At 39.7% G+C, this 27416-nt stretch overlaps 1 protein-coding gene across 1 annotated transcript in view; it reads right to left on the bottom strand.

Moving 5' to 3' along the window:
* Nucleotides 1-3128: 3128 nt before the first annotated feature.
* EPAS1 (endothelial PAS domain protein 1) overlaps nucleotides 3129-27416 on the bottom strand; it is a 77195-nt gene continuing 52907 nt past the window's right edge. Inside the window, exons 4-16 of the mRNA XM_036380009.1 lie at nucleotides 26880-26964; nucleotides 26258-26376; nucleotides 25960-26162; nucleotides 17807-17913; nucleotides 12991-13138; nucleotides 12044-12252; nucleotides 11536-11723; nucleotides 10562-10672; nucleotides 8391-8875; nucleotides 7180-7297; nucleotides 6973-7090; nucleotides 6222-6404; nucleotides 3129-5520 (exon numbers count right to left, since the gene is read on the bottom strand). Of these exons, the coding sequence (XP_036235902.1) occupies nucleotides 5369-5520; nucleotides 6222-6404; nucleotides 6973-7090; nucleotides 7180-7297; nucleotides 8391-8875; nucleotides 10562-10672; nucleotides 11536-11723; nucleotides 12044-12252; nucleotides 12991-13138; nucleotides 17807-17913; nucleotides 25960-26162; nucleotides 26258-26376; nucleotides 26880-26964 (2226 nt within the window). The 3' untranslated portion in view covers nucleotides 3129-5368. The remainder of the gene's footprint in view (nucleotides 5521-6221; nucleotides 6405-6972; nucleotides 7091-7179; nucleotides 7298-8390; nucleotides 8876-10561; nucleotides 10673-11535; nucleotides 11724-12043; nucleotides 12253-12990; nucleotides 13139-17806; nucleotides 17914-25959; nucleotides 26163-26257; nucleotides 26377-26879; nucleotides 26965-27416) is intronic.

Genomic DNA, 27416 nt, shown 5'->3' with positions numbered 1-27416 from the left:
TTTGATGTTTGATCTATGAACAAGCCATTAAGGTGGTGGTGCTGTGCTGCTGTGTTTTATCTAGGTGCTTTGGTCCTGGAACTATGCACTGGAGAGGGACACCAGTAAGCCTGGAGGAGACAATGCTTAAGGTATTTTCTTCTGGTTTGCTTTTCCCAGGGCTGTGGGGAGACAGCTTCAGTCCCTAGAGCTAGTGCCAGTCCTTCAAAGATCAACAGCCAGATCCCAAATATTAAAATATGCCTGGTGCAACAAAGTCACTCTGGTTTCTGGTGCTGGTGCCTTTGAAGATCTAGCTTATGGGTTTTGTTTTTAATTCCAAGGCCTAAACACAGACTTTTCAAGTGAGGAGTTTGGGGGAGTTGGGTTTTTGAGATGCAATGCAAGTGAAGTTAAGATGCAGGAATTTCCACATCAGATAGTACCCAAGGTGTGACACAGCTGCTGCTGCCTGCAGCATGTCAGTGCTGGTGTTGCCTGGCTTGCAGGTAGTCCTTGTAAGCCAGGCTCAGGAATGCACTGATGTTCCCTAATAAGACATCCTAACCACATTTCTAACTGGGAGGCATGACTGAAGAGAATTAAGTAACTCCTTGATTACAGGAATTTAGGACTTCTTCAAGGAAAATGTTCCATGTGAGACCTGTGGCATATCACAAGCTTCCAAAACTTCAGGCTGGCTTTCAGTCAAATAACAGCAAAATGTGGCTGTTTCTTACTTAAAAAAAATAATTGTATATTCAAATACAATTTTAATGCAAACACCCAAACCTGGGCTATGTCTGAATTACTGGAGCCTTCTGATGATGCTTTTGTTGTATCAGTTAACGAAGGAAATATCAATGAACTGAGCCTGGAGCAAAAAGAATCCACCCTGCCTCCCCTGTGGGCGACTGTGGGCTCAGAAACAGCCCCTGGAAACCAAAAAAGCAGTCTTTGTGCAGTGTGTGGGTTTGTGCTAAGGGAGCAGGACAGGGATGTATGACAGACCTTGTCCTAATAAAATATTGTTAAGGACTTGCTTTTTTCTTAGAAATTATTTCTTTCTCCCTTGGGAAGCCTATAATTAGGAGTTGGAGGGGAAATTAAAAATAGGCTGTTTGTTTAGATGTAGAAGAATATTTCTGTTCTACACTGTAGCTCTTTAAAAAAAATTTAAAGTATATACACACACACACACACACACAGGTATGTGGCATGTCTGTGAATAACTTTATAAAGCTCTTCAGGTAGAAGTAACAGATGAAACCTTTACCACCTAGAACTAGAGCATCTGTGTGTTAATTTTCTGTGTGCTCTGCCTGCTGCTCCAAATGAGTGTGATGAATCACGTAGTGTCTGCAGATCTCAGTATGGCTTAGGAGCCTGTGTCTCCAGTGAAAGAACAATTGGACTTTGTTACCCAAGTTTTTTGGGCTTTCTTGTATTTTTATTAGTAATCACATGTTGAGAATTTCTTATTGTATTTTGTTATAAGTATTTCCTTGATAAACATAATGAATCTTACCTGAGTGAATTCTGTGTTCTAGGAAAAATGATTGCTTGATCATTTTAAAAGGATGGTAGACTTGATAATCAGCCAGAGGCTGAGACCAGCCCAAGTCGGGAGAGCTTGGCAAAACAGGCCAATTTTTCAGTAGAATGTAATGAGTGTTGAACAACATCATTGGGATCAGTGCTGTGCTGTTAGAGATACAAAGTCTGATGCCAAGAAATGGTGCTTTTAGGCAGTGAAAGATGATGTACGCTGAATTTTAAGCACTTCTGCTGGCCTACTGGGGAGAAAAGAAAATTAAAAAGCTGCCATAAATCCCTGTTCAGCAGAAGAAAACTCAGCTATTAATTCATAGGTTGCATCGTGTTTCTGACCAGGGTTTGGGTCTTTGGGGTATGTAAATTGTACTGTCAGAGTTTAGCTGCCCAGAATGTTCATATATGTAAGGAAAACCCACTAAAACTCACTAACATGATAAGTGTTTAGCTGGGGGAAGTGTTTAGAGGGGGAAAGAAAATAGGCAGCTCAAGGTACTACAAATATGTTCCTTCAGCTATTTGAACGTGGGAATGGTGACTGCAGAACCCTCTTAAGTATGACTGTGTGAGCAATCAGCTGTTTGGACACCCCAAAAAATAATGCCTGACAGCACTAATTTATATTAACAGTTAGCTATTGTACTCTTCAAAAGATAGAAGTTGATCTCAACAGGTTAATCTCTATTTCAGAGATTGTTTTTGGTTTTTTCAATTACTTTTCCAATTACTTTTTTCAATACTCAGTTGGATTAGGATCTGAGTTAGTCCTAGGGACACTTAGACAAAGACTAAGTGGATACTTTAAAAGGGAGAGTTTTGTACAGTTAATGTTAATTACAACAGATTTAGAGGCGAGGATTTGGTTTCTACTCCTACAGAGTGTCCAGTCTAAGAAAGGAGGTAATGATAGCCCACTTTTGCAGGCTCTTCACAAGAATTGCTGCTGCTTGAGCAGCTCACCGGCTGTGTAGGCACAGCATGTTTCAAAGGCATCAGAAGGATCAAGCATTAACAGCTTCCACACAGCACTGAAGTTTAGATGCATGTTTGGAAATTAATTTTTTAATGTGGCTGTCCTCCTACTATGTGTTTTGCACAGGCAAAACTGGCATTTTCTATATGGAAAAGGATTGGCCTGTTTAACAGCAGCATTGGGATTAATGACTACTGTCAGGGTGAAGCAGAGGCTTGGAAGGATTTGATGGGGAAAGCCCATAAGTCAGGGGCTTGCCAAGACTGCTAGAATATGATGGCTTCTGTTTCTCCACCAAAACTCAGGTTGGGAACTGTTCATATTGGGTTAGGAACATATTCATGGGAAATTCAGCCTCTAAACTGTGACTTGGTGGAGTTAATTTTCTCTCTTTTTTTTTTTTTTTTTTGTAAGGGTAGCATTACAAAAGGTTCCTCGGTTTTGAAATAGAAGCAGCACTCTGAGCCACAGGACAAGTTCCAGAAAGGCAGTGGTCTGCAGGGCATTACTTCTTCATTTGAGGGAAGCCAGGTAAACCCTACAAAGCAGTTGATAGTATGGACTTTTGGCAGGCTCCTTCCCAGCTCTCAAACATGGGTAACATTTGATTGTTCTTTCAGTCTTCAAAGATCAATGCAAACCTTTATTTTCTATAAATAATTTAATAAATACTTTTGTTTTACAATGATACAACAAATAACAAATTCATAGCAAATGAGTCACAAAGAATTTAGGATCAGTATACTTTAATAAGGTATCAGTGTCAAAATACATTTCCTTATCAAGTTAAAGTTCCCATACAGTTATAATATTGTCAATAAGAATTCAGCAGTATAGATTATGAAATAATTATGATAAAAAGTATGATTAATATTAAGACATAGAATATTTTTTCAGAGTGTTTTAGTAAACTGTTAGGGTATAACATTTTTAATGCTGAAACTACACAAATAAGAAACAGAAGAGCAGTATTCAAGTGTCTTTAATCCTTGAAGCCTTAAGTCTGTGCCACTCCAAATTTGTCAAATGTGGATGACCAATTTTCATCAGATGTTGATGCTTACAATAAATTTTTTCACACAGTAATTACTTCATGTTACGAGTAGATTATTTTTTGTAATAAACTCTTGAAAGATTGCCTACAATAGGAAGTATATTTTTTTTTACATCATGTACCCATAACAAAAGGTCTTCAACTTTTCTAAGTATGTGTGGTTAAGACTTGCTTAGCACAGCGAACTCTGAAGTGCTCTATGAACCCAAGGCTCTCTCTATGCAAGTGTCAGTGCATGAAATAAAGCAATTTTATACACCAGGCTTCAGCAGACTCAGAAGTCTCAAAAATATATTTTTGTTCTAAGTTTCTGGGCCAGATTTTTACCTTTTGTACTTTGCCACTGTTTCATTTTCTTCAGTGAATCTACAGTGATTTATACCAGTGGAGGAAACAAGATAGATCCCAAGTTCTAAAATCACAGATCTAAGTTTTTATGTATTTTTAAGTCAGAACTGCTCACCTGGCCTTTTATTGTATTATTTTTTGCTGTTTAGAGACGCTGTAATTTAAACTTTCAAAACCCTTTGAAAGCATTCAAAGCCCTATTTTTCAAATATGTGCATGACAATTAATGATAGTTGTAAAGGAGCTCTGAAAATGTCTGGGTGCCTTTTAATGACCTCCTAGCTACTGATAAATGTAAGGCAAGTAAAAATGAGGGACCTCCCTGCTGGATATTCATCTCACTATGCAATCCCTAATTCTTTTTGTCTAATTACAACTGAGCCAGCCTAAATACTCTGGAAAATACTATTTTGACATTTTTTGATTCAATATTGCAATTATATTGCTAGCTGGCATATAAAATGGAAAAGGGTAACATTAATCAGAGGTGTTAGTACTGGCCACTGCTCTGATTCCTGAAATATCAGCAACAGCATAACAAATACTACAAGTTCCTAGCAGAAACAGCTCTTAAAGTAGTTGTGTCATAGATATAGCAAAAGTACCAAGAGATGATTAACAACTGACCCAGAGAGAGATAATAATTAAAAAAAAATCTGTTTTGTGTAAAAAATAAAGGCAACAACAAAGAACAAACAAGAAACCTCAACAAAAATGAAAACACAGGCCTAAATCCTCCACTGGGACAAATCTGTAGGATTCCCTTGGCTGTAGAGCTAAGCCAGGTTAAGGCAGCTGAGAATGTGGCTTGCTTCTGAGGAAAAAAGCTTAAAACGTGCAACTTTCACAGATACCCACAAACATTGCATTTCACCATTCACATTTCTTTCAACAAAGTGTATAAAAATGAAGGGAAGGGATGGGAGGCAGAAGGCTAGGATTTTTCCTTAGTATGCTTTTCCAAAAGTTATTAAAGTTACAATAAAATAAATGCTGGAAAACAGAAAGACTCGAAGGATTTTAATTTGGCAGATCAACAAAAAACTGTGGTTGGAGATCAAATTTGTTTCATTCATCTTTGGCAATAAAAATATATCTTTGCAGTACTGCAGCCAAAGTATCACATGATGAGGCATTTATACCACAGCTTTTTATTAGCATGAAAATTGAAAAAAAATATTCAGACTATAAATTACAGGTAATGAGATAAGGGGAGGGTAATCAAACTCTCTAAACACCACTTTAATTGCAATAGAGAAAATACAGTAGATGTATTTCTTTAATATGAATAATAAAGTGAGTAACTTCAAAAGGCCACTATTTGGTAATGTGGACAGGTTCAATATCTAAGTAAAATCCTGTAAAAGTGTACTGGTATTAGAAATTGTCTACCTGCAAAAATATATTTCAAACCAGAAGCTGTTTTGAGCAGTGCGGGCCGTGGGCGATGGCGGGCTCGCTCAGGTGGCCTGGTCCAGCGCCCGCAGCAGCTCCCTGCCCTGCAGCAGCGTGGAGCTGCCCAGCACAGGCACGTTCACCTCACAGTCATATCTCGTCAGCTCAGGCAGCAGGTAGGGTTCAAAGGAGGGCCCCAGCAGGCGACTGGTCAGACCTGGAACACAGCAGTGAAGGTGCTGAGACTAGAAAGGGCACGGGTTTCCTCCCACCTCTTCTGTTTACAGCAGTTTCATTCTTTTTTTATGTCAATACGCCTCAAACCCCCGGCGGTTCCAGGTATCACAGCAAACCTGTGCTCTGCCCCTCCTTAAACTGCTGCAAGGGTGTCACACAAACAAGTGCAGTTTTTCACCTCCACCCCCAAATTGAGATTGTTCTGAGAAAAACTCTATAGGTGCAGATGAGAAAAGTTGTAGTAAAAGACATGGTTTCTAAATTGATGCCACTCCTCTCATGTATTAAAAGGAACTGACACATGTCCCCTTTTATTACTTATTTCAACATTTAGAAGGCACATGTTAAGAGTCTAACCTTCAAAGCCTCCATATCAATGCTGCAGCAAATTTGTTTAGTACGATGTAATAATCAATTCTATCACAAGACAAGAGTATGGATGGAGGATGATGGGTCCTCCAAGGTCAAAAGGTGTTAACTTTAACTGAAATGGAGGGTAAAAATATTGTTCTGATGTATTACAAATGTAAACATTACAGTTTCACACTAGACCACAAAACTGATTTTTTGTGCTGTATTTTGATTTTTATCATCCTTCTCCTCCACATTTTTTTTTTTTATGGAATCAGTATTGGAACAAAATACCAACATTTTCCAATCTCTGTGTTTGACAGCTCTTACCTGATGCTTTATGAGCTGGCTGGACACTGTAGTCCTGACAATGGGAACTGTAAAACAGAGGGGGAAACGCTCCTGCTTTCAAATTCTCACCCGGACTGTCACAGGTGGGTTGATGCTGCTGCTGCTGTTGCTGCAGTTGATTCATTGGTTGGCTCAGACCTCTCGAGTTACAGAAAAATTCATCTGTTATTTAAATAGTAGGGAAAAAGAAGAAGCTAAATGAAGCCAGTGCAATAATTATAGTAGATAATACTGATCCAAAGCAAAATGAACCTCAGTGTGATGGTGTTACAGCATAGGCAAATCTGCATCTTATCACAAAGGAAATCTAGAAATAGCTCCAGCTCTAGCAGTAGTATTGCAGTCAAGATATGCTTGTGTAAGGAAACACAGTGTTGTAGAGAAACAGTATCTGTTCTATCTATGAGATGTGAGATATTCACATCTCAGATAGGTGTGAGATATTCACACCTTGGATCAGCAGGAGGTAAACACAGCTCCATCAAGCTGTTTTCTGTTCCCTCCCAAGCAAGTGTGTGAACATGCGTGAAACCAACTAAACGGTATTTATCAAACGTACCTTTAAATTGTTCAGCCCTTAGTGATACAACTTGGTCTTTCATTTTAGCTTAGTGTAATATTTACAGAGCTTATTTTCATTTCCTTTTCAAAGAGCTTTTTTCCCTATTCAGCCTGTCTTAAAATGGTGTTTCAATATGTAACATTGCAAAACCACTTTCTTTTGTCTTACCAGTAAGAACACTTGTGCTGAGAGACTTCTTTTCTGTAACCAAGGAACAGTTTTCCCCCTTGAGAAATTTCATTCTCTTCCACATTAAGTGAGATGGGTTAATGACAGATGGATCTCCCTAGAATGAGAAGGGAAGCAAAACAAACAATTACACTGATGACCATGATGAGTCCAAAGTTGTGAAGGGGATGCATTTCTTATGATTACCCCACTCAGTTGTTGCAAGGCTTGTTCTTCATAATCCAGTTGTCGCTTCAGTTTCAAACTGTTAGACAGAGCAAGTCTTGCTGGGTTTATCTCTCGTTGTCCAAAAGCATCCAGGGGCCTGTGAAGAGGAGATCTTTGTGAGTGCACAGGAAGGCAAATCGAAATAATTTGGTTCATTTACACAGATTCTTCTTTCATTTAAAGACATTTAAAGTGTCTGAGACTTGCCAGTGGACAGATCTCAAACATCAAATGTTTTTATTTCCTGTTATTAGTCATCCTACCATCTTTAGAAACTTTTGACATTTGGGATCAAAGACTTATGAAAGTTTAGCATAAAGAGCCTCTAGGGATCTCCAGGCAGACAAAAAAATGCTATGGAAAAGAAAGTAATGTAATTCTTAAGCGTTGGATTTGAGAGCCATGCATTTTCCCTTGCTTTACATACTAAGTATGAACACACAAGTTGTTGACTGGGGACAAACCCTTTCTTTCCAGATGCATATTCAGACACTGGTATTTCTGCCAACAAGAAATCCCAAAAAGCAAACTGCACAGCTTTGTGTTTAAAAATGACCATTGCTATTTTATATACCTCCTGAACATGTCAGTATGAGCAACACTGAAAAGCCAAGAGCTACAGAGAAACTTCTAGCTATGAGGCAACTTCTAGGACTGTGCCCTGTGATCTACATCTCATCACATACTGTTCACGTGTGTAAGAAAGCAAACAAAAAGGTTGTAGAAATAGAGCCTGCAATTTAAGTCTTGGCTGTAGTATTTACATATGCCAGCAATAATGTACTTTCATTCCTCTCTCTTCCCCATTTTTTGTTGTGCAGAAAATGCAAGGTAAAAAGTACGTGTGTGTCCGTCCTTGCTACTGCTGCACCAGTAAATCTTTTTGGTACTGTTCTTAAATAAAGTCAAGCATGCTTTGCAAAATTACTGGTGTAATTTTAACTGGACCAGCAGGAAATTCATTTGCCTATCCTTACAGGCAATGAAAAATTAGCCCACTTCTGCTTCCTCCAGACTCACTGCCACTGGGAGAGCACCACATTAATTTCCCCAGAGCTGCAGTCTGATGCCTATCACAACGAATAGTTTCAGCTGAATTGAGAAAAATTAATTTTCAAGATTACGTCCCTTCTCATTTCCCAAAATATTTTTTGGGTAAATATACATAGTTTTACCACAGAAACACATACCTTTTTTTGTATATGGGCACTCTCTGAGAAGTTATCGGTGGGCCCGAGGGGGAACTTGATAGGGATCCTGAGTATTTATTCATGAGTCTCCATTTTGCAGGAACATATTCTAATGGGGGATCAGGTGGCCACTGGGTGTTTGATCTTCCTCCCATTGAAGACAGGGGAGTGCTGGCTTGGTCATGGTATGGTGGCAGTGCTGACCTATTCGTATTGTTGAAGAACACCGATGACAGGGACCCATGACCAGAGTTAATTTTTTCATTTGATAGCTGTGGGCAATATTTCTCTGGGAGGAACTGATTCTGTGAAGTAGGAGCGAGGGGTTGGAAGATGGTACTCATGCTACTTAGATGCTGCTGGGTATTTTGTGCACTTTCACAGAGAGGACTTTCTTCTTGGCAGATGGGGCTGAGCTGGAAATCTTCTCCATCCATAGGAATGTAAGGAGCCAAGGTTTCAAGGTCCAGTTCATTAAAGTCAGTCTGTGTAAAGATGAAGTAAGTTCATAAAGAAACTATAAATTAGTAATAGTTGTGGCAGTTAGTGTAATATGGAATACGAATAAGTGCAAAGCTGAAAAATCACAGTATGCCAAATTTACCTAATGGAACTGGCCAACTCCTGTTTAAAGTTGTCTTATTTCTATCCTAGCATACATGTCCATCATATCATCAGTAGCAAAATTAAGACAACAAACTGAAGGAAAAAACCTCCCAGAGGAGCAATATTTGTTAAAGCAGCTTGCATGCAGTCTCCAGCATCACTATGATCTGAAGGAGATGCTGTTTCCCTAAGCTTTGAATAACTTGTCTGCCAAGACTCTACAACATGTGGCATGTAGTTCAACCTCAGGCTTTTTCATGTTAAAATAGAAAACACAGCTTTCTCATAATCCAGCTACACTAAAAAAGGTGTCTAAAAATGCAAGGGTTGAAAAAATTTAGCCAGAAGGACATTATCACACTTAAATCTGTATTCTTTTTTCCCTAGGAGGACTAGTCACACCCACATTCACTTCTCTTGGCATTTGACCAGAGCCGAACAGAGAGGATAATCAATGTTGGCTCCCCAGTCAGCTCATAACACTCCTGCAGCACTTCTATCATACTTGTTTTTCCCACCAAAGCAGCTGATGTGGTGGGACACACCTGAGCAAGCAGATGCTGAATCTGACAATACTGAAGTTCGCACAGGTGAAGTCTTGCAGTGAGTTTCATCCTGCTCCACACTTCTATCTGTCTGCTCTTTCTCTTGCTTTCATTTCTATGTCCAGACTTAGATGAAATTTCTTCAGAACATGGATTACAGCCTACCTAAGTCTGCAAATTGTGTTAGCAAATTGAAGTACCTAATTTGGGCAGCAGCATCCCAAACTTTCTGTAGTATTAATAAATAGAGATGAGTGTGAGGTCTGCACTACCAATCAGCAGTGCCTGTTCCTTTCTCTTGACTATAAAGCATAAGCTCTTCACAAAGCATTTCAATTAAGTATCTAAAGTTAAGCAAGCTGATTCAGGCCCACACCTTTTATTCACTAGCTCACTTGCTGTAATGTTGTAATAGTGGATTTATTTATTTATAGGGGAAATTTCTACACTTACATCATTATTAGAATGCAGGAGATGGAGACTGTGTGTTACTTTATGTGTACATAATTTTCAGGTCTCTCTGAAAACCTCCAAGAGGCAAAAGAGGAAGCATGTATCTAAAATGAGTTTTCATTTTTGTAGTTAAAGGAGATGTGTGCTATGAGGGGCATTCTTCTCTCATTTGGGTGTTTAGCAAGAATTAGTTTATTTGTAATTTGTTCTAGAAAGGATGTTTACTCATTAGTCATTTGGCTGCATTTAAAAACAAATTGCTACTGCTTATGTTCCTTATCCAACCTACAGACGCCTCCAAATTTTTAGACCTCTCTGGTGATCTTATCTTCTGAGCAGTGCCACCACAGTGACACTCCAAACCTTGTGTTTCAGAGAGTTAGAGACAGAGATTGAAATTCAGCTTTTGGAAGTGCACTGTTTTGTTAATGTGCATCAAAGATTTAGTATGCATGTGCAAATGCAATTTAAATGCTGTATCCCAATATCAGCACACACAACATGCAGCTGTACTGTCTACTAGTAGGAGACTGATCTTGGTGGCTTTTAGAAGAGAGAGTTCATTACCTGGGAGGTGCACTGACTTTTTGATTCTGTGTCCATGGCAAAAAGTTTTTCAATCACCTCGATCTTAAGATCTTCATCCACAGAACAGTAATAATCTCCTGGGCTGCTGGGCTGCATGGAAATAACAATTTGTTCTAAGCAGGAAGACAACCACAGTACTGGCTTAGCATCATGTCATTTATACCATGCTGTTATTCAGTAACAGATCTTTCCTATGAAAAGTGAATGGGCAGGCGGTGTATTTAGTGTGCTCAGAACCCAAAACTGTCCACTTCTATCAGAAGCTTTTCTGACACAAGATTGTCAGTGCAAAACATAGGCACCCATTACAGGAACCTAGTTGTCATCCTATTTTAAATGTTTTTTGGCAGCTTAGATCAGGAACAAGAAATGTACACCATTAAATACTTTTGTCAAGAAAGAAGATGATTAGCAATACCTCTGTGCTTTTCTTAAGACTGGCTGCCCTCTGGTAAGAGTGGCTCCAGCTCCTGGGTGCAGTGCTATGGAGGCAGATTCATTTCTTCAGTGGGAAACTCCAAGGAGCTGCTCTCAAAAGCCTGACTTGGCTAAGCTTCCTAAAAGCTACAGCTTCTACTTAACAGAAGGAGGATGGTTCTGGGGCAATGATCCCAGTGGCCACACAATTGTATATTGGCTTTTTATATAAGGCTAACTCCATGAAAGGTGGTAGCATGTTCTCCTACTAGTTGCTTTATTTGTTACAGTAATTACTAGAGGGACAGCTGGGCGACAATGAGGACTGCAGTGTGAAGCCAGGATATTGTTCCCATTTCATAGCTTTCCTATTAATTCTTAAGGCATGATGCGGTATAGGAAGAATAGAGATACTCTGGGCCTTGCTAATAAGAAGTGAGACAGGACTGCCAACACAAAAATGTTGTCTATATATACTGATGGGATTTGGATACAAAACACAACATGCTTTGAATGTTTTTTTAAGCTCCTCTTACCGTGGAACAGCTACTGTTGCTGCTTGCACTTGGAGTACTGCTGCCAGGTGCAATCTGAGGCATTGTAAAGGATGGTATCGTCAGTGTTTCACCTTGAGCAGGGTGGCTTTTCACTTCCACTGGCCATGCTTTGTTTGGTGTCAAAACAGCATTGGTGAAGGCAGGGGCTTCCTCAAACTTCTGTGTTCCTGGATGGGGTTTTAACAATATTAATGAATACTTTTAGCTGGTGCAGTGTTATGATATAACTGCAGCTATTCATTAAAAGTAAACACTGCTCCTAGTTGCCATGACAATAAGTTGGCATAGACTTAATGCACGTTATTTAGTCAGCAAGAAAGCCTGATCCTGCTCTCATTCACAGAAATTTTCCACTGGTGTGAGCATGTGGGCTCTTTTAGCCATTACTCACAATTTGTACACACAGCAAACAAAGTCTATTAAGTTTCTAAATATAGGCTCACATGTGGTTCTTTGTTGCACAAAAATAATTTACACAAATACTAACCAAAATCCAGGGAAATAATGGCATCACCAGGTGTTGGTGCCAGCTGAGCAAGTTCCTCTGGTTCTTCCTTTAGCTTAGTAAATAAGAAGTCACTCTTCTCTGTTGCAGGGATGCCACTGTCATAGGCAGTGTTCATTGTCAGCAGGTGAGGCTTGAAGAGTGATTCTGTTTGGTCCATGGAGAACACAACATCGTTCTTCTCAATTTCACTAAGGAGAGAACAGCTTTTAGGCATTTTGTGCCATAAAGATGAATGATGTGGATAAAGTAGGCAGCACAAGCTGGGGCTATAGGAGCACTTTGGCCTTTCAGTTGCGTGCCAGGCTCTCGACAGGCGAGGCACAGTTCCAGCGTTGCTGAGCACCACCATTTCGGATGACGCAGAGAGTGTGGTCAGGACTTCTGTGGGAATACTCAGGGCTTTGTTACTCTGCTTTTTAAAGGGATGTAGTTGAGGCTGTAATGACCCAGACTATCACTCAAATAAGTATTTCCTATTTTGGCCCCAACTAGGAGCAAAACCCTTGAGTTTTGCCAAATGAAGGCAAAACTTCTGATTGGTCCTGATTTTTAAGGCTGTAAACAGCTTCTCCTAGCAACATACGATAGACTTACTACTTAGTTTTATCTCTTGGTCACAGTATTAGAAAAACAAAACACATGAGCAGTTGTCTTGCACAATAAAATCTTTGGTGCAGAACATACACTCTGCTGTATGACCACAGCAGCCACTCTGCAAAGCAGAAAGGCTGTGGTGTATTTCAACAGCGTGTATGGGAACAGGCACGCCACATTTTTCATCGATGTCTAACACCAGTAAACAAGACTGAACAAACATGACTAAACTGATCTTGGAACAACAACGTTGAATAAATAGACCCTTGAAAAGTTCCTCCAAATATTGCATTTCTGCAGCATGTGAATGCACACGAGTGCCCTGAACCCACCTGAGCACGTAGTTGACACAGACGATGCACTGGGGCTGCAGGTTTCGGGTATTGTAAATCACCGTTCCCTGGGTCTCCAGCCATACGTATCCCCCGTGCTTGGCCAGCATACGGTACTGGCCCGTCACTACTTGACCTTTTGTACACACTGAGAAAAGGGGGCAGAGATATAAATAATGCATCAGGACAGGAATACACAACATGTAACACTTGTTTTAAATACGCCCACTTCTGAGCTTTCATTACGCAGAAGTGCACTAAAGCATTTGTGGACAAGGGATGTGCTTAACTTTGGGAAAATTCATCCATTTTAGACATGAAAGGGGCTGTTCATTTGAGGTTTCTACTCAAGATTGAAAATTTGAATTCTGGCATTGAGTTTTGAGATGGTCTGAATCTTCAGATCAGAATGTGGAATTAAAAAAATTTAATACAATATCTCAACTCCCAAAATAATGCCTGCATGTTTCTTGAGTTGCTGTTGTAGGAGTGTCTCGGTAATTATCTGTAGAAAAGTGAATTTGTTGAGGAAACTATAGTTTCCTTATTAAGGTAATCAATAAATAGAAAAATCAGGTGATTTAAAAGCCATATTCAGTAATTTTTTTTTTAAATTAAGACCTTATGGTAGTACTATCACTCTTACAAGGTATCAAAAGAATAAGAATACGTTAGAATGGTAAACAGAACTGCTTTGTCTGGGAAAAAAAAAAGCTGAACTACTGTATTTCTCCCTCTGGTTGAACTGTGTTGTTCCAAGCAAGACCTTGGAATTAGCAGGCTAGAAGAAACCAAGAGCCATATGACCAAATCAAGTAATGTTCATTTAACTCTGTTTTTTTGAACTATCCTGTGTTTCTCAAACTATAAACTGACAAGAGTACAACTTGGGTTTAAAGCTTCTAAATGTTTGAAGGGTGAAATCTGTTGTCCTGCTATCGCCCAATATTTTGCAATATTTGCAGAGAACAAGTTTTCAGTGTGGAGCTTTGGACTTCTGAGATGTAAGGTTCTATGATGTCCTGTCTGTTGTAATTCAAAGCTGTCAGTGAAGGAAAAATAATGCCAATCAATGGCAAAAATATCCGGGCTAGAGTAGACAAGCAGTACTTGCACTAATAAGAGCTTGTACTTGTAAGCAGACATACTCACACGGAGTAGCAGCAGAAGTGGGAACTGGCTGAACAAAACCTTTGACCACACATTGGCAAACAGCTTTTACATCCAAAAGAAGTATGCCATCAAACTAATGCCCTTGAAATAATGCAATTTGACTCAGGAGGACTGGAAAATTGATACCATGGTCTTTTTACAGAAAAATTCCTAGTGAGTGTGGCCATTAAAAGAAGCTAGCTATTGTCAGCCTCTCCTACATTGCCACCATACAAATGTACGACTCCAGGCCTGTGAAATACAACTGTTTTGCAGATAATTGTTGCTGTGCTTATCCTTCTATTTCTGAAGTTTGTTTGTTTTCTTCCTAGGAGTATTTAATCATCCTTCATTTAATTTATTTATACAAAGTAGAACATTACTTTTATTGATTAAATACTTCTGGTGGAACAAAATCAAAAGGCTTTCATTTCAAAGTGTTTTAGTGACTGGACTGTTCTGCTCTGCTTGTGAAACATAATTACACTGTTTCCTAATCATCAGCTCATCAATAAGAGTCACAGTGTAGGCGCCTGTTACATTACAAAGAAGCTTTTTAATGCTTTAATCTTTTTTTATTATTATTATTCAAAGCATGTCATGTTCTGATATAATAAAGTACAGCAGAATCCCTCCAGGGGGTAATCTCATAAATTACTAATACACTTGTAACTGCTGACTTTGTTATCAATGCTACATTTAAGGTTCTGCCTTCAGAGTGAACTTCTCACTTCTCTCTTTATTTTTGTTACTTTTTAAAAAGCATACATGACCTGTATCTGTACAGAACTAGTTACATATCAATTAAATAGTCTCCAATTATATTCCTTATCTTTGTGTGGAGAGAGTGGGGGAAGGCAAGGACAAATTTAATAGAACACAAAACCATGATTCTCTTGCAATGCTTGCTGAACTTCTGCTAACTGGTGGGCACTGTCAGAATTGATTACTGCATAATTGCAAGGAGATATACTCTATACATAGCATACTTCTAATAAAAATTACTGTTTAATAAATGCAAGTCTGCTGAACGTGAATTTTGAGGTGGCTATTTCCAGGTACAAAAGGATGTGGCCAGGGAAAATGAATAAGTTCTGTATAGCCACATGCTTGGAAGAGCAAGGTCTGTATAAGCTCTATACCTGCTTGCTAACCCTGCATTACACAGCATCTCAATGGCACACATAATGGAACCCAGGCATTTCCTAGTTGAAGGGTTTATGTGTGTTTTGTCAAGTCACAGCTTGCTGTCACTTTGTCTTTGGGGTTGTTCTCTTACTTGATGGTCCCAGAAGATGTGGGTACTATTTATCTTAGAAAAACTAAATGGGTCAGATTTGCTGGTGATTTAAACTTGTGATTCTGTTGTGGGAAATCACATTCATCACAGCAATAGACTTTGGTCCTGTGCTTCCAACAGTAAAAAGATAATCCATGCTGATCTTGTGCTGTCATAAATCCTATGGAACAGTTTGATCCTAAACACTTATAACCTGTGCAGTGCCTTGAGGACTTTTGCTGGTGTAACACCATCCTTCTAAGACTTCCTGTTGCCCTCATTCTGTTTCTTGATCAGACCTTGTACCCTGCAGCAGGTTTGTAGGACACAGTAGGCACAGATGGCATCTGGACACACACACTGCACTATGTGAGGGTAACTGAATTGCTGGAGTGAGAAGCAACATCTATTAATGCCTGGTCACGGTGGGTACTAGAAACTCTCCAGAAATCTCTACATGGACAAGTAACTCAGTGCTCCCATTTCATTAACTAGATGGGTTTGCTCACCCTCCCTTTCCCATTACCAAATGGATTTCCAGCTCCCATTTTATTCCCTCCCAGTAGTGTCCCATTCTTAGAAATACAGCTCAGTGATTCAAAAGCACCAGTTCAGCACACACCCCGATTTCACAGGATGACTTTCAATAGCCCAGCACAGTATATATTAACATCCTATCTATAAATATCACTTATTAATATTTTTATTTGTAAAAACACTAACATATTACCTAAGAAACAATTTTAAAAATTACATGCCCAGATAACTCTCACTGAGTATAGGCTGATCTATTTTTTTCTTTTAAGCAGCTTTGGAAACAGGATGATTCATATCAACACTGGTTTACAGCTCACAACTTTCATCACTGCCAAACAGTTTTTCAAGAAACATTTCAGTTTAAAACTGTCCTGAATCTTTGCCATTGGAGCTAACCCTTAAGGTCAGACAACTATTCTTTGCTGCAAATTTTTTCTGAGAAGTACAGAAATACTTTCTGTAAGTCTATTTGGTGGCCAATTCCCTATAGATGTGACCTAAGTCAGGGGCTGTTTCCTGAGGACAGAGGCCTTTATCACAGCAACTACAAGGTGTGTGGGATTTGTTATTTGATCTTGTAGGTTCCAGTCTAGCTGCTTTGCTTTGTTTCTATTAAAAGAGCATCGGCAGAGGTTTTAGTGATGTGCTGCTTAGAACTCTCCAATAAACTGGTTTGGGGGCCACAACAGCCAAGGGTGGGAAATGTCATTTGTACATTAATGCACTACCTTGTCTCCAGCCAAAGCACTAACTCTTAAGGACAGAGACTAAAGATTTAATCCAATTATTCTAAGACATCTGATGTGAAAGAGAGAGAAATTGTGTAGCCTGCTAAAGAGAGGGATCTTGGACCTGATCTCTGCTCCCAGAATAATTCAGATACTTTACTTGAAGAATAGCTAAAACTGGCAGTTCCCATAGGCATAACAATAACAAGAAGCAGCTGTTCCTGGCAGTAGGAATTATTTGTATAATGAATATCCCTTAAAGAAATCTCCTTGCACATCTACTCTGGATGGAGAAGATAGTTGTTGTTTGGTAGCAAAAGAGAGACATTCAAAAAACCACTGCAATAAGCTCTTCCTATTTCCCTTTAGCTCTGTCTGCAGAGGCCAACAGCACATGAGAAAGATAATCACAGAATGGCTTGGGATCTTTAAGGAACCTTAGAGATCATCTAGTTCCAGCCCCTGCCACAGGCAGGGACACCTTCCACTAGACCAGGTTGCTCTGAGCCCCATCCAACCTGGCCTGGAGCTCTTCCAGGGACGGGGCAGCCACAGCCTCGCTGAGCAACCTGTTCCAGTGCCTCACCACCTTGATACTAAAGACTTTACTTCTAATATCTCATGTAAACCCACCCTCTTTTGCCTTGAAGCCATTCCACCTTGTCCTGTCACTACATGCTCTTGTAAACAGTCCCTCTCCATTCTTCCTGTAGGCTCCTTTCAGGTACTGGAAGGTCACATTTATGTCACCCCAACCAATACCTTCTCTTTTCTTTTTGAACAATCCCAATTTTCTTGGCCACCAGGAAATGTTCCTCTCACCAGGCTAGAATTGCCTAACTCAACTTTTCAAATTTTCAGCTGAACCTTGCACTGTACCTTAGAGAGACAGTGATTCTTCCCTCTAACATCCAAGTTTAGTTTTAATTATGGCAGAACCCAGACCCTCTGGAAGGACCAGCAGCAGATTTCAGCTAGACAAGCACAGTTACCTGGTGTAAATACTGCTCTTGGAGAGTATCTGCACACAAGATGCACTTGTATTTTCAACTATGTATTGAGGTACCCACAATTTATGCTTGACATGCAGACAACAAAGAAAAATAAGAAAGTGACTCACAGTTCTGATGACTCTTGGTCATACTCTCCGAGTCCAAGGCATGGTAGAACTCATATGCTGAACGACCCAGCAGCTCCTCTGGATGATATCCAATCAACTCTGTTATTCTTGTTCAAGAAAAAAAAGCAAGTATTTAAAATTGAGGTCACTGTAGTCTTATGCTCACATGTGCAGGGCAGTATCAGCTCAAGTCTTCAAACTACCAGAATTAAAAAAGCAAAACGAGAAATTCTAAGCTTCCAAACACATGAGGAGTATAGAGGACTTCTGATCACATTCTGATATATCTCCATGTTCAAAATAAACTGCCTTGTCCTACTACTGGAATAAAAATTCCTAAGGATGTCAGTGTGTGCACTGCAAATTCTCCTATGCCTATTGCATGCTATCTTTAATAGAAGGTATCAACTTTTGTTTCTGACAAAGTTTTCAAGCTGCCCACTACATGCAGAAACTCCCAACAACCACCACTGAAAATCAAATACATGTGAGGGGGGTAGTGGTTGGTGCCACCAGGTTTAAAAGTATGTGTACATTTAAAAAAAATACACAAAAAGGTTTGGGCACTGCTTTTAATAAATAAAAATGCCAGGTGAGAATTACAGGCAGTTAAAAGGAAAAAAAAAAGTTCATCTACTTAGTCTTTTCTCAATCATTTGAAAACTCTGGCATATGGATTAGGTTACTTGGGTGACTAAGTAACCACAAACTAAGTAGGATTTTACACAAAGAAAGCTATGATCTCAAAAACTGGACCTTTTTTTTAGAGTCTTTTTGAGGCAAGGCTGGATTTTTCACAAGTTCCTGAATCAATGAAAATAGGTCATCAAATTGTGCAAATAATTTTCTCTAATGAGGGGGTGGAAGAAAAATGCTTTATTTCAACTGGAAATACCATCACACACAGCTTTACAGAAAACATGGTAAGTTAAAAATAAAGTACATAAAAGTTAATTCAAAAGCAAAGATTATCTTCTGGTTTACAAGACAGTGACAGTCTTGGCTGCATCCTCCTACCTCTGAAATTCTTATAATAATCTGTAATACAGAGAACAACAGGACACAAACTAATTGTGACACTTTCATAAATCTTTAAAATCTGGGAGGTTTGCAAGGAATGGTCACATCTTGGAGCACCTCACAGCTGTCAGTGGCAGAGCCCAGGTTTTATGCCACTCTCTCAGAATGGCTTTATGTGCCACCACATTTGATTTGTGCTGTTGCTACTTTTAAGAGACATCCTCAGGTCTGTGTACTCCCTGGAAGGACAGCTTTGGCCCAGTCCTCTAGACACAAGCATGTCTTTACAAGACAGACATGTAAATACTGTAAAACAAACAGAGCAAGAGCATGGCATTCATCTCCTGGATCCCCCTCCAGCAAGGAAGGCACATAAAATGGGACTATTTTGTGTATGGCTTGAACGCCAAGGTATTGAGTCAGCTTCTCCCTGCCTCCACCTCCACAGAACTCTACAGCTCATAGCCCCAGGACACCTTGGTTTTGTCACTCTGAAAATTATTCTGATTTCCATGGAATGAACCTGGGTTTATAATACTTCAGATGAACAAAAGCTGTAGCTTGTATTAGGTTCCCCTCAAAAACTTACTCTTCTGTTTGTGTTTCCAGTTTTATTTACATTTAAAATTAGACCAACAAAGGGGAATGGTTTGAATCTAGTTTCAAAGACTTTTCTTTACTCTCTTCACTGACAAGCTTCTGAGCTTTTAAATTGCATCCCACTCAAATCTAACCTTTTTTCTGAAACCACAATTGTTTTTTCTTTCTTACTGAAAAGTACTTCTCACAGGGAATTGGTCATCAAAGCTGAATCATCATGAGAAAACAGCAAATACTGAAAGAGCCGTAATAAAATTAAGGCTCACAAAATACAGTTGCTGCTTGCCTTTACACAACCAGCTGGGACACACTGGTGTAAGTGACCAGAGGCTTTTGCCAGGACCAGTATAAACACATGGTCTTTAATATCAGAAACTCTGGCCTTTGGCTATATAATGGCTCAATACCATAAAGCCATTGCAGTTAGTTTGGAGCTCACTGCAAGGGGAAGGATTTTAAAATTCAAGAAGTTGAGTATTTACTCTTAATCAGTCACTGGGAACTGAGAGCCAAGTGGGGGTTGAGCAGGGAGAAGGAAAACAAAATGAAGATAATGGGAAAAAAACAGAAGCACCATGTACCCAGCAGAACCAGTGCAAATCCAAACCCACATTACAGCCTTCATGGAAGTCAGCAGTGAAACTGAGATAGCAAACAAAAAATACACATTACAGCAGGCTGAAGGACTCTTCTCATATGGGAATGGTAAACTCTATGCAAAATTCATGTATCCCAGTCCTGTAATTCCCCTTCTCAAACTGCTCCTTGCTGTCCATAATGAGCACCCTCACTATAAAACTACTCTTGTCATTCCATGGCACAGAATGACTTATGGTGCCATCCTGCTGTGACAATGTCAAATCTAATTAGATCTAATGTAATCTTGGATGGAAGTTAGCAAGTGGTGGTAGTATCTTTTTACTACAAGCAACTTCATATTACATGAAAAGATAAAAATAAGATATCAAAAAAAATTACCCGCAACCCCACGTAAGTTCTAAACCCACGCCTGGTAACAGTGAAATACTAATGAAGAGTAATTCTTTTAAAATAGTTACTTTAAAAAATAATAATAAGTGGCTAAACAGCCCCTATACTCTCATTGACTGTTCTGTTCATCTGTTAACACTATCCAGGTTCATTCTACTTCTCTCTGAAGATTCCTCCAATTGACATGATTTAAAAAAAAAATTGTATAATGTTCCATTTTCCCACTCACAAAACCCCCCTAAACTGGCTGGCAGTGTTTCCTAAATACATTTTTAAGTACCACTATTTTATAAAAAACACTCTCTCTCCAGTAGTTATCTCTATTAGTTTTGGGTGCATAAATTGGCAGTTCACACCCTCCTTTATTGCTCCCACAGTGCTGCTGACCCTGAAAACCTTAAAAAAAATCTTGTAGGCTGCAGGCTGTGCAGGGCTGAAAATCAGGTTAGTGTATTTCATGCCACATTATGCTCCAGGGTGGGAGTGGGCAGCTATCCCTTTATCCATCACACCCATCCTGTGGCTCTCCCAAGATGTGTGTGGAAGAAGACTGGGCAAAGCCAAGAGCCTGAGCAGCCCCTGGGCCAGGAGGCAGCGAGTGCTTTGGCACAGATCCTTGTAAACCTCACCTGAGCATTACTTTGAGGTTTGCCAGGGAGGTGCACCCTCTAAACTTTGTGTACTCTCCACAGGAGACTCTTAGCAACACAATATGCCAGGTGAACACACAGAGGACTAAATGCAAAGGAAAAGGCATCCCATGGAGCTATGGGAAGGAGGAGTACACAGCTAAGAAAATCAGGAATATGTCTATGTCCCATAATACCAAAGGATCATTTACACAACTGAGTTCAGGCACAAGACTTCTACTTTTGTTTAGAGACCGGACAGAAAATTAGTTTTTGTGCAAGCTGTGGAATGACAAAATTAGAAAACAAACTGTATGGTGGTTTTGGATGGCATTCCTGTCATGGTAGGCTTTGTGTTTCCATTGCATCTGTAGAATGCTCATTAGTAAGATAATAATAATTTCTTACAGAGGATGACAGGTGGGCTGTGAGGCTGTTTATTTTCCTGTTACCAACTTGTTTCTGAGAACACAAATACCTTTGGGGGAATCTTAATTTTAGCCGGACTGGCACTTCAGTTTTCTGAGCTAAACTTGTCATCATGACGTACAGAAGTCAAAATCTCTGAAAACACAGTGAAGAGGTGGGCAATAGCCATCTGCAGTAGGAGATCTGTCCCAGCTGCCACTACTCAAGTGTGTTTTGAGCACTATTTCAGTTTCCCTTAAATATACAATATATATAAGTATCTTAATATTGAATTTTTGGGACATGGAATAAAGGCAAATTTTGTGGTTAGGGTACACAATTAAGAAACAAGTGATCTGACTCCTATTTCTAGGTTTGTACAATTTTGCCCAATTTTATCTCTTTGAAACATGGCAAAGCAATCAAAACCCACTGCTTCGAGGCTGCATTTCCTACAAGATGAGCTAGTTCAAGTATTTTTGTTTTTCCTAAAATTGTGCTTTTCTGTCCCTTTATAGGAGCACAGAGCTTTTTATTGTATACCATTTCTTGAGTTAAAATAGTATGGTAAGAACCATCAGGCCTGAGAAGCCAAGCTCTGTGAAAGACTGTTCTAATGTTTACTGCTTATAAAAAATAGCTGGGTGTATATTCATTGGGCCCTGTGCAGACTGTGTGTGTGAGGGTGTGGATCTCTTAACAAAGTCTTTCTGTATTCAAACTGTTACCAAGTTATTGAAGTTAAATTGGTCTTGAGAGGAACAAACAAAACAAAGTTATACTTAAAGGAGAATGAGTTTTAAAAAAAGAGAGGAAAAAATAATAAAGCCCAACACAGACACTGTGCCTGGGGTAAAGCACTCTGTCAGCGTGCTAGAGCAGGCAGTGGGGCAGTCTTGCCAACTAACCACACTTCCTCTCAAAAATATTCATGGCTGCTTCTATTCTAACCATAGCCAATGGAAAGAAAAAAAATCCAAAATGCAAAATCCTGGGACCCCTGGCCAGTACTGAGCAGGATGGATGGCCTGGTCAGGTGTATCTGCCCTGTGAGGCTAAAAAACCTACATGTGTACGTGAAAATCTTCACCAGGACTGTCACACCCACTCATTTTGTCTACCTGAATCAAGGTTTTGTTATTAACAAAAGAAGTAGGTCACATTTTACACTTAAATATGACATATACCAGAAGTCAGTTTTGTCAAATGTGGATCTTTGGGTTCACTTATCACCACTTCAGTCATCTCCATACTGCATTTTCCCCTAAGCAGGAATGAAAGAACAGGAAGTCCATTCAAATGCTTCCCTGCATTCCCATTTAACTTAAAAATATTCCCCTAGTATAAGTCAAATGGCAAATTAACTTAAATCCTCATCCAAGTCCTGTGCCTGTGTATTCCTTATTTACTGGGACATAACTGGAAACATAATAAATCTCAGTTTCCTCTCAGGTGGGCACAGCCTAGATCCCACATGAATACTGATATGGGATGGCAATGCTATGGCATTGCATCTTCCTGCACCATCCTACTCCGAATCACCACATATCCTCCACTGCTCCTTTTCTCTTCTTCAACTCTACCATTAAAATGTCCCAGTCAAGAAAAAGAAGAAAAGGTTATATAATAACTTGGTTTCTAGTAATCAGGGACATACGATGCCCCACAGCAAGCCATGCCTTCAAAGTAAGTGCCAATGCCACCAAGGTAACAAAATTGGCTTTGTACAAAGGCATGCCTTTTCTTCTGACTAAAACACCCTCACTGGCAATCCTTCCTGACACAAAAGCATTGTGCAGCTGAACTAAACCCTCACTTGGATTATGAAATTGTACCACTGATCAGCATTTCTGTATTACAGCTAAAATAATCCTTTCTGTAAACCACTTAGCCAAGATAAGTGGAGCAAGGGAACAGTTTCAAATCACTCTCCAGGAATGGCTGAAGCAAGCATTTAAGGGAACAACCATTATTTATTATTCATATCCATGAACCTTTCTCTACAGGCTCATCACCTTGCAAAAACTGTTTTAAGAATATGAACATATCCCACCTAACCACTGGCAAGTCATAGGCCCACATACATAATTTTTTTTTGGAAGGCAAATTATATGGGCTACTGTCTCACATGTTTTAAATGATGGCCAGTCTTGCCTGCTTCATATCACATCTAACCTATACCCTCCTAAGGAAAAGCCAACTAGTTTTTGTCACAAAAATGCTGTAAGGTAGCCAGCCTATATTTTGTATGTTGCTTTGTGACAGACAATGAGCTTTCCTAAGGAGATTATACTCAGAAATCTGAGAGTTTCTTTGACTGAGTGCTTTGAAAAAAAACAACCTTAATGCTCTCTGGAAGCAGACCTGTCCACACCAGATGAACTGCAAGGAGGATACCAGGAGCACTGCAGAAGCCTGGTAGAGGAGGCACACTGCCCTCCATGATAGCAGCCCTAAACTGGAAGCACACTGTCCCTTATGGAGCAATGAGCTGTGTCAGCCCTGCTGCATCACTGCAGAAAGGACAGAGTACATAGAAAAGAGTTCAGGCACCTGACTGGCACATGCTGCCTTCCCTCCTCCACTCCCCAGCCTGGATTTACATTCTTGGCATAAGCTGCTCCTTCAATGCAATCTGTGTAGCAGCACTGAATTTGATAAGAACAGCTGAGTGTTTTGCATTTTTATGTGTCTAGAGATGTGTCGCCTGCTGGAAAGAAATCAGCATCCCTCTGGGAGGGAAGCAGGGGCCAGGGGGATCTGCTGCAAAGAACCTGAAAGGTTTGGGAAGTCTCCTTCTCTGCCCTGGCTATCTTTTTGCAGAAACATCCAACCAAAACTACATAGTAAAAGATGTGCTACTTTATAGTCTGGTTTTGGAGAAAAAAATCTTTATAATCCCTACAAGTTCAATCCTCCAGAGGAAGCTGTTGTATTTCACTGCCATGTGAAGCATCTTCCCTGTAAATGAAATGCACACTATTTAAGACAAGGCTTAATATATCATTATTTTTAAAATAAGCATGTGTATCTTTAATGGGATAGCATCAGTCCCTCTAATTCTCATTTATAATGGCTTATGCATTAAGTCTTGCAGAGACATGTGAATGCTGCAATAAAGTAAAATCCTCTTCTACGCTCCTGCAGCCTGCCACTGAATGGCCAGTAATTCTGAGCATATTGCATTTAATGAGTCACTATCATATTGAGTCACTCCCTCCAGCAGCAAAATCCTATTGATATCTCAATGTTTTGATGCTGAAAATATTAACAAAGGAAAAAGTCTCATTGTGATTACATCAGAGACCGTTTCTAGTTACTTCTGCACAGTTCTCTGAGAGTTCAGAAGGTCAGTCACAAGTTTCACTCTTGTAATCTTGCTTTCATCCCCAGCTGCTAACACTGCAAGTTTATGTGGCTACTTCATCACATTGTTTAAAAAAATAATCTTACTTAGCAAAGTTTAAAAAAACCTTCGAAGTTTGAAGAAATCAACAAAGATGTTGGTCCTGTGAGTTTCTGTGTGAGTTGCAAGCATGTTTATAATCTCACTGATAACTGTCCAGGCCTCAGAGGTTCCTAGCATCTTTGAATTTCAGAAAAGCAATTTCATTAGGCAGAAAAGTTTATCCTAAATTCAGAGATTACCTCCTAAACTTAAAAAAAACCCATACAAAATCCAAATCCACAGCAGTAAAGACAGGACCTTCTGGGCAAATGGGGGACAGGAAGACACTTCATGGGAAGGGATCTCTGGCTCTCTTGCATACATGGAAGGTGGTTATCACAGTACACAGACAAGGAGATGGCATGAAATGCCATGGAGTTCTCAGGACAAGTCAGGCAGGTGGAAACTAGAAGGATCTCCATTTTTTTCCCCTTAAGAGTGAAGTGTGGGGAGCAGAGGACAAACCCCTTGCCTGATCCAAGGTCCTCCCCTCCCCTTCATTTCGTCACTAAAAGGCGCAGGGAGATAACCAATAAAGGCTGTTTGCTTTTCATTGAGCAAGAGGCTGCAACTCCATTTCAGGGCAGCAGGTACTCTGGATGCCTTAGCAATTCTTGGTTAATGTAGAGCATAAAGCACTTGCCAGCTAACTGAGAACAGCATCCTGGGCCAAAACAACCGTAAAACAGTCCTTGACTAAGGTCCGTACGGTGTGCCCTGGGACATGCGCTCTAAAACACCGGAACAGGAATCCTGCATACCCTTCGGTTTGTTAAACCCCAAGAAACCGACATTTGTGGCTCTAAGTTGCCTCATCTTCTGCCAGTAAAACTGAATTCCTCACTTGGCAGGATGAGGAAATACAGCAGGAATACAGTTTCATCCAAACTGAAATTTTTGAGGTGGATTAAGTGAGCCGCTAAATAGCCATTTTGGTAACAGGCTGAATTTTCTTCTGGTTCTTGCTTACCAGGTCCACACAAGACATTTGGAAGAACTGCTTGTTTTGTTCAAGAAGATAAAAACACCTCTGGAATGGAAAAGCCAGTGGAGCATACCTGTCATCACAGTAGGTGAATTTCATGTCCATGCTGTGGCGACTCAGGAAGGTCTTGCTGTCCAGGGGGATATCGATGTTTGAAGGGTGCTGAATAGGCTCACACATTATTATAAGGCAGGTGAGAAGAGGCTCCTTATACCCACACAGAGTGTGAGGAGGGCAAGTGTTATACACTTTAACTTGTCCAGTGCAGTGCAAAACCTGAAATAACAAGAAACAAACTTAGGATGTACTTTCTCTCCACATCAAAATGTCTAATAAAACCAAACCCACTTAATTTGGCTCAAATATTGTACCTTCCATGTGGCAGACTTGAGGTTAACAGTTCTGCCTCTGTTGGTAACAGTGCATTTCATCCTCATGAAGAAGTCACGCTCAGTTGACATCTCTTTGGTTTTCTTTCCAAAGCCTGGACCTGTATAAGGAAAAGGCAAATTAATTTTCTCATTTTCCTTCTGGATTTCTTCTACTTATAACCCATGAAGGATTCAACAGAAACAATAGCCCAATTCTCAGATCATTTACCTGCAGAGACCATCAAAGATGCTTGGACCATTGCAGAGCAGTTTGTAGAGCTCAGACCTAAAACTTTAAGTGGAACTTAAATAGGACTTTGTGCATTTTAAACCTATGTTTTAGCTTGCTGCACATGAATCTTTCCACAGTGTTACAACTGAAAACATGATACCTGTCTAAACTTGATGAAAGGAAAGTACTAAACAAACAGTTTCTTGGTACTATCATATTTAAGCAGTATTTGGCAAAACAAAATGAATCTGTAAAGCACTGAATAGCAATTAATGATTACCGTAGGAATGAAAATTCCTGTTACCATAATGAACAGATCTCTTTTGCTAGCCATTTACTTCATTTGGTTATTTCAATAACAAACACAGATTTTTGTATTTTCATTATTACCATTTTTCAGACTCAGATTCTCTCGAATTTCCTCATGGTCACATGGATGAGTGAAGTCAAAAATGCTGTGTCCAGTGAGTTCCACCTGTGTGAAAGTAAGAGCTAAATAGCAAATCAAAGCAACTGAAAGTATTTTTCTGTTTTTAAATACAATTGAAATGAAACTGGTCACTAGAACTAAGTGCATTGACAGGATGCTCACCAACACAAATCCCATGACCTTCCCTTTGTTTATCCTCTGCATAACTCCTCATTTTCTCCCCAGAATGATTCTCTTATCTATGAATTTGCACAGTGCAGTTAATTATTTATAATTCGTATTAATAATTCTTATAAAATAATTCTTATTATTTTCAGCACAGGACAAAACTCCCAATCCACAAAGCAGAAAAGGGGGGACCCAAAAGAGCAGCTCTATCCCCTTTGTCCCATAGTCTAAGCACAAGTAGAATAAATGCCTTCTCATCTCCCTAGTAAGATGTAGGAAGGCAACTCTGCAGTCACCAAAGACACTACAACTAGAAAGGAAGGGAGAGG

The sequence above is a fragment of the Molothrus ater genome, chromosome 3 (assembly GCF_012460135.2).
Source record: "Molothrus ater isolate BHLD 08-10-18 breed brown headed cowbird chromosome 3, BPBGC_Mater_1.1, whole genome shotgun sequence".
NCBI classification, from domain to species: domain Eukaryota; kingdom Metazoa; phylum Chordata; class Aves; order Passeriformes; family Icteridae; genus Molothrus; species Molothrus ater.
The sequence above is the reverse complement of the archived record's forward strand: the minus strand, read 5'-3'. Positions and strand labels throughout refer to the sequence as shown.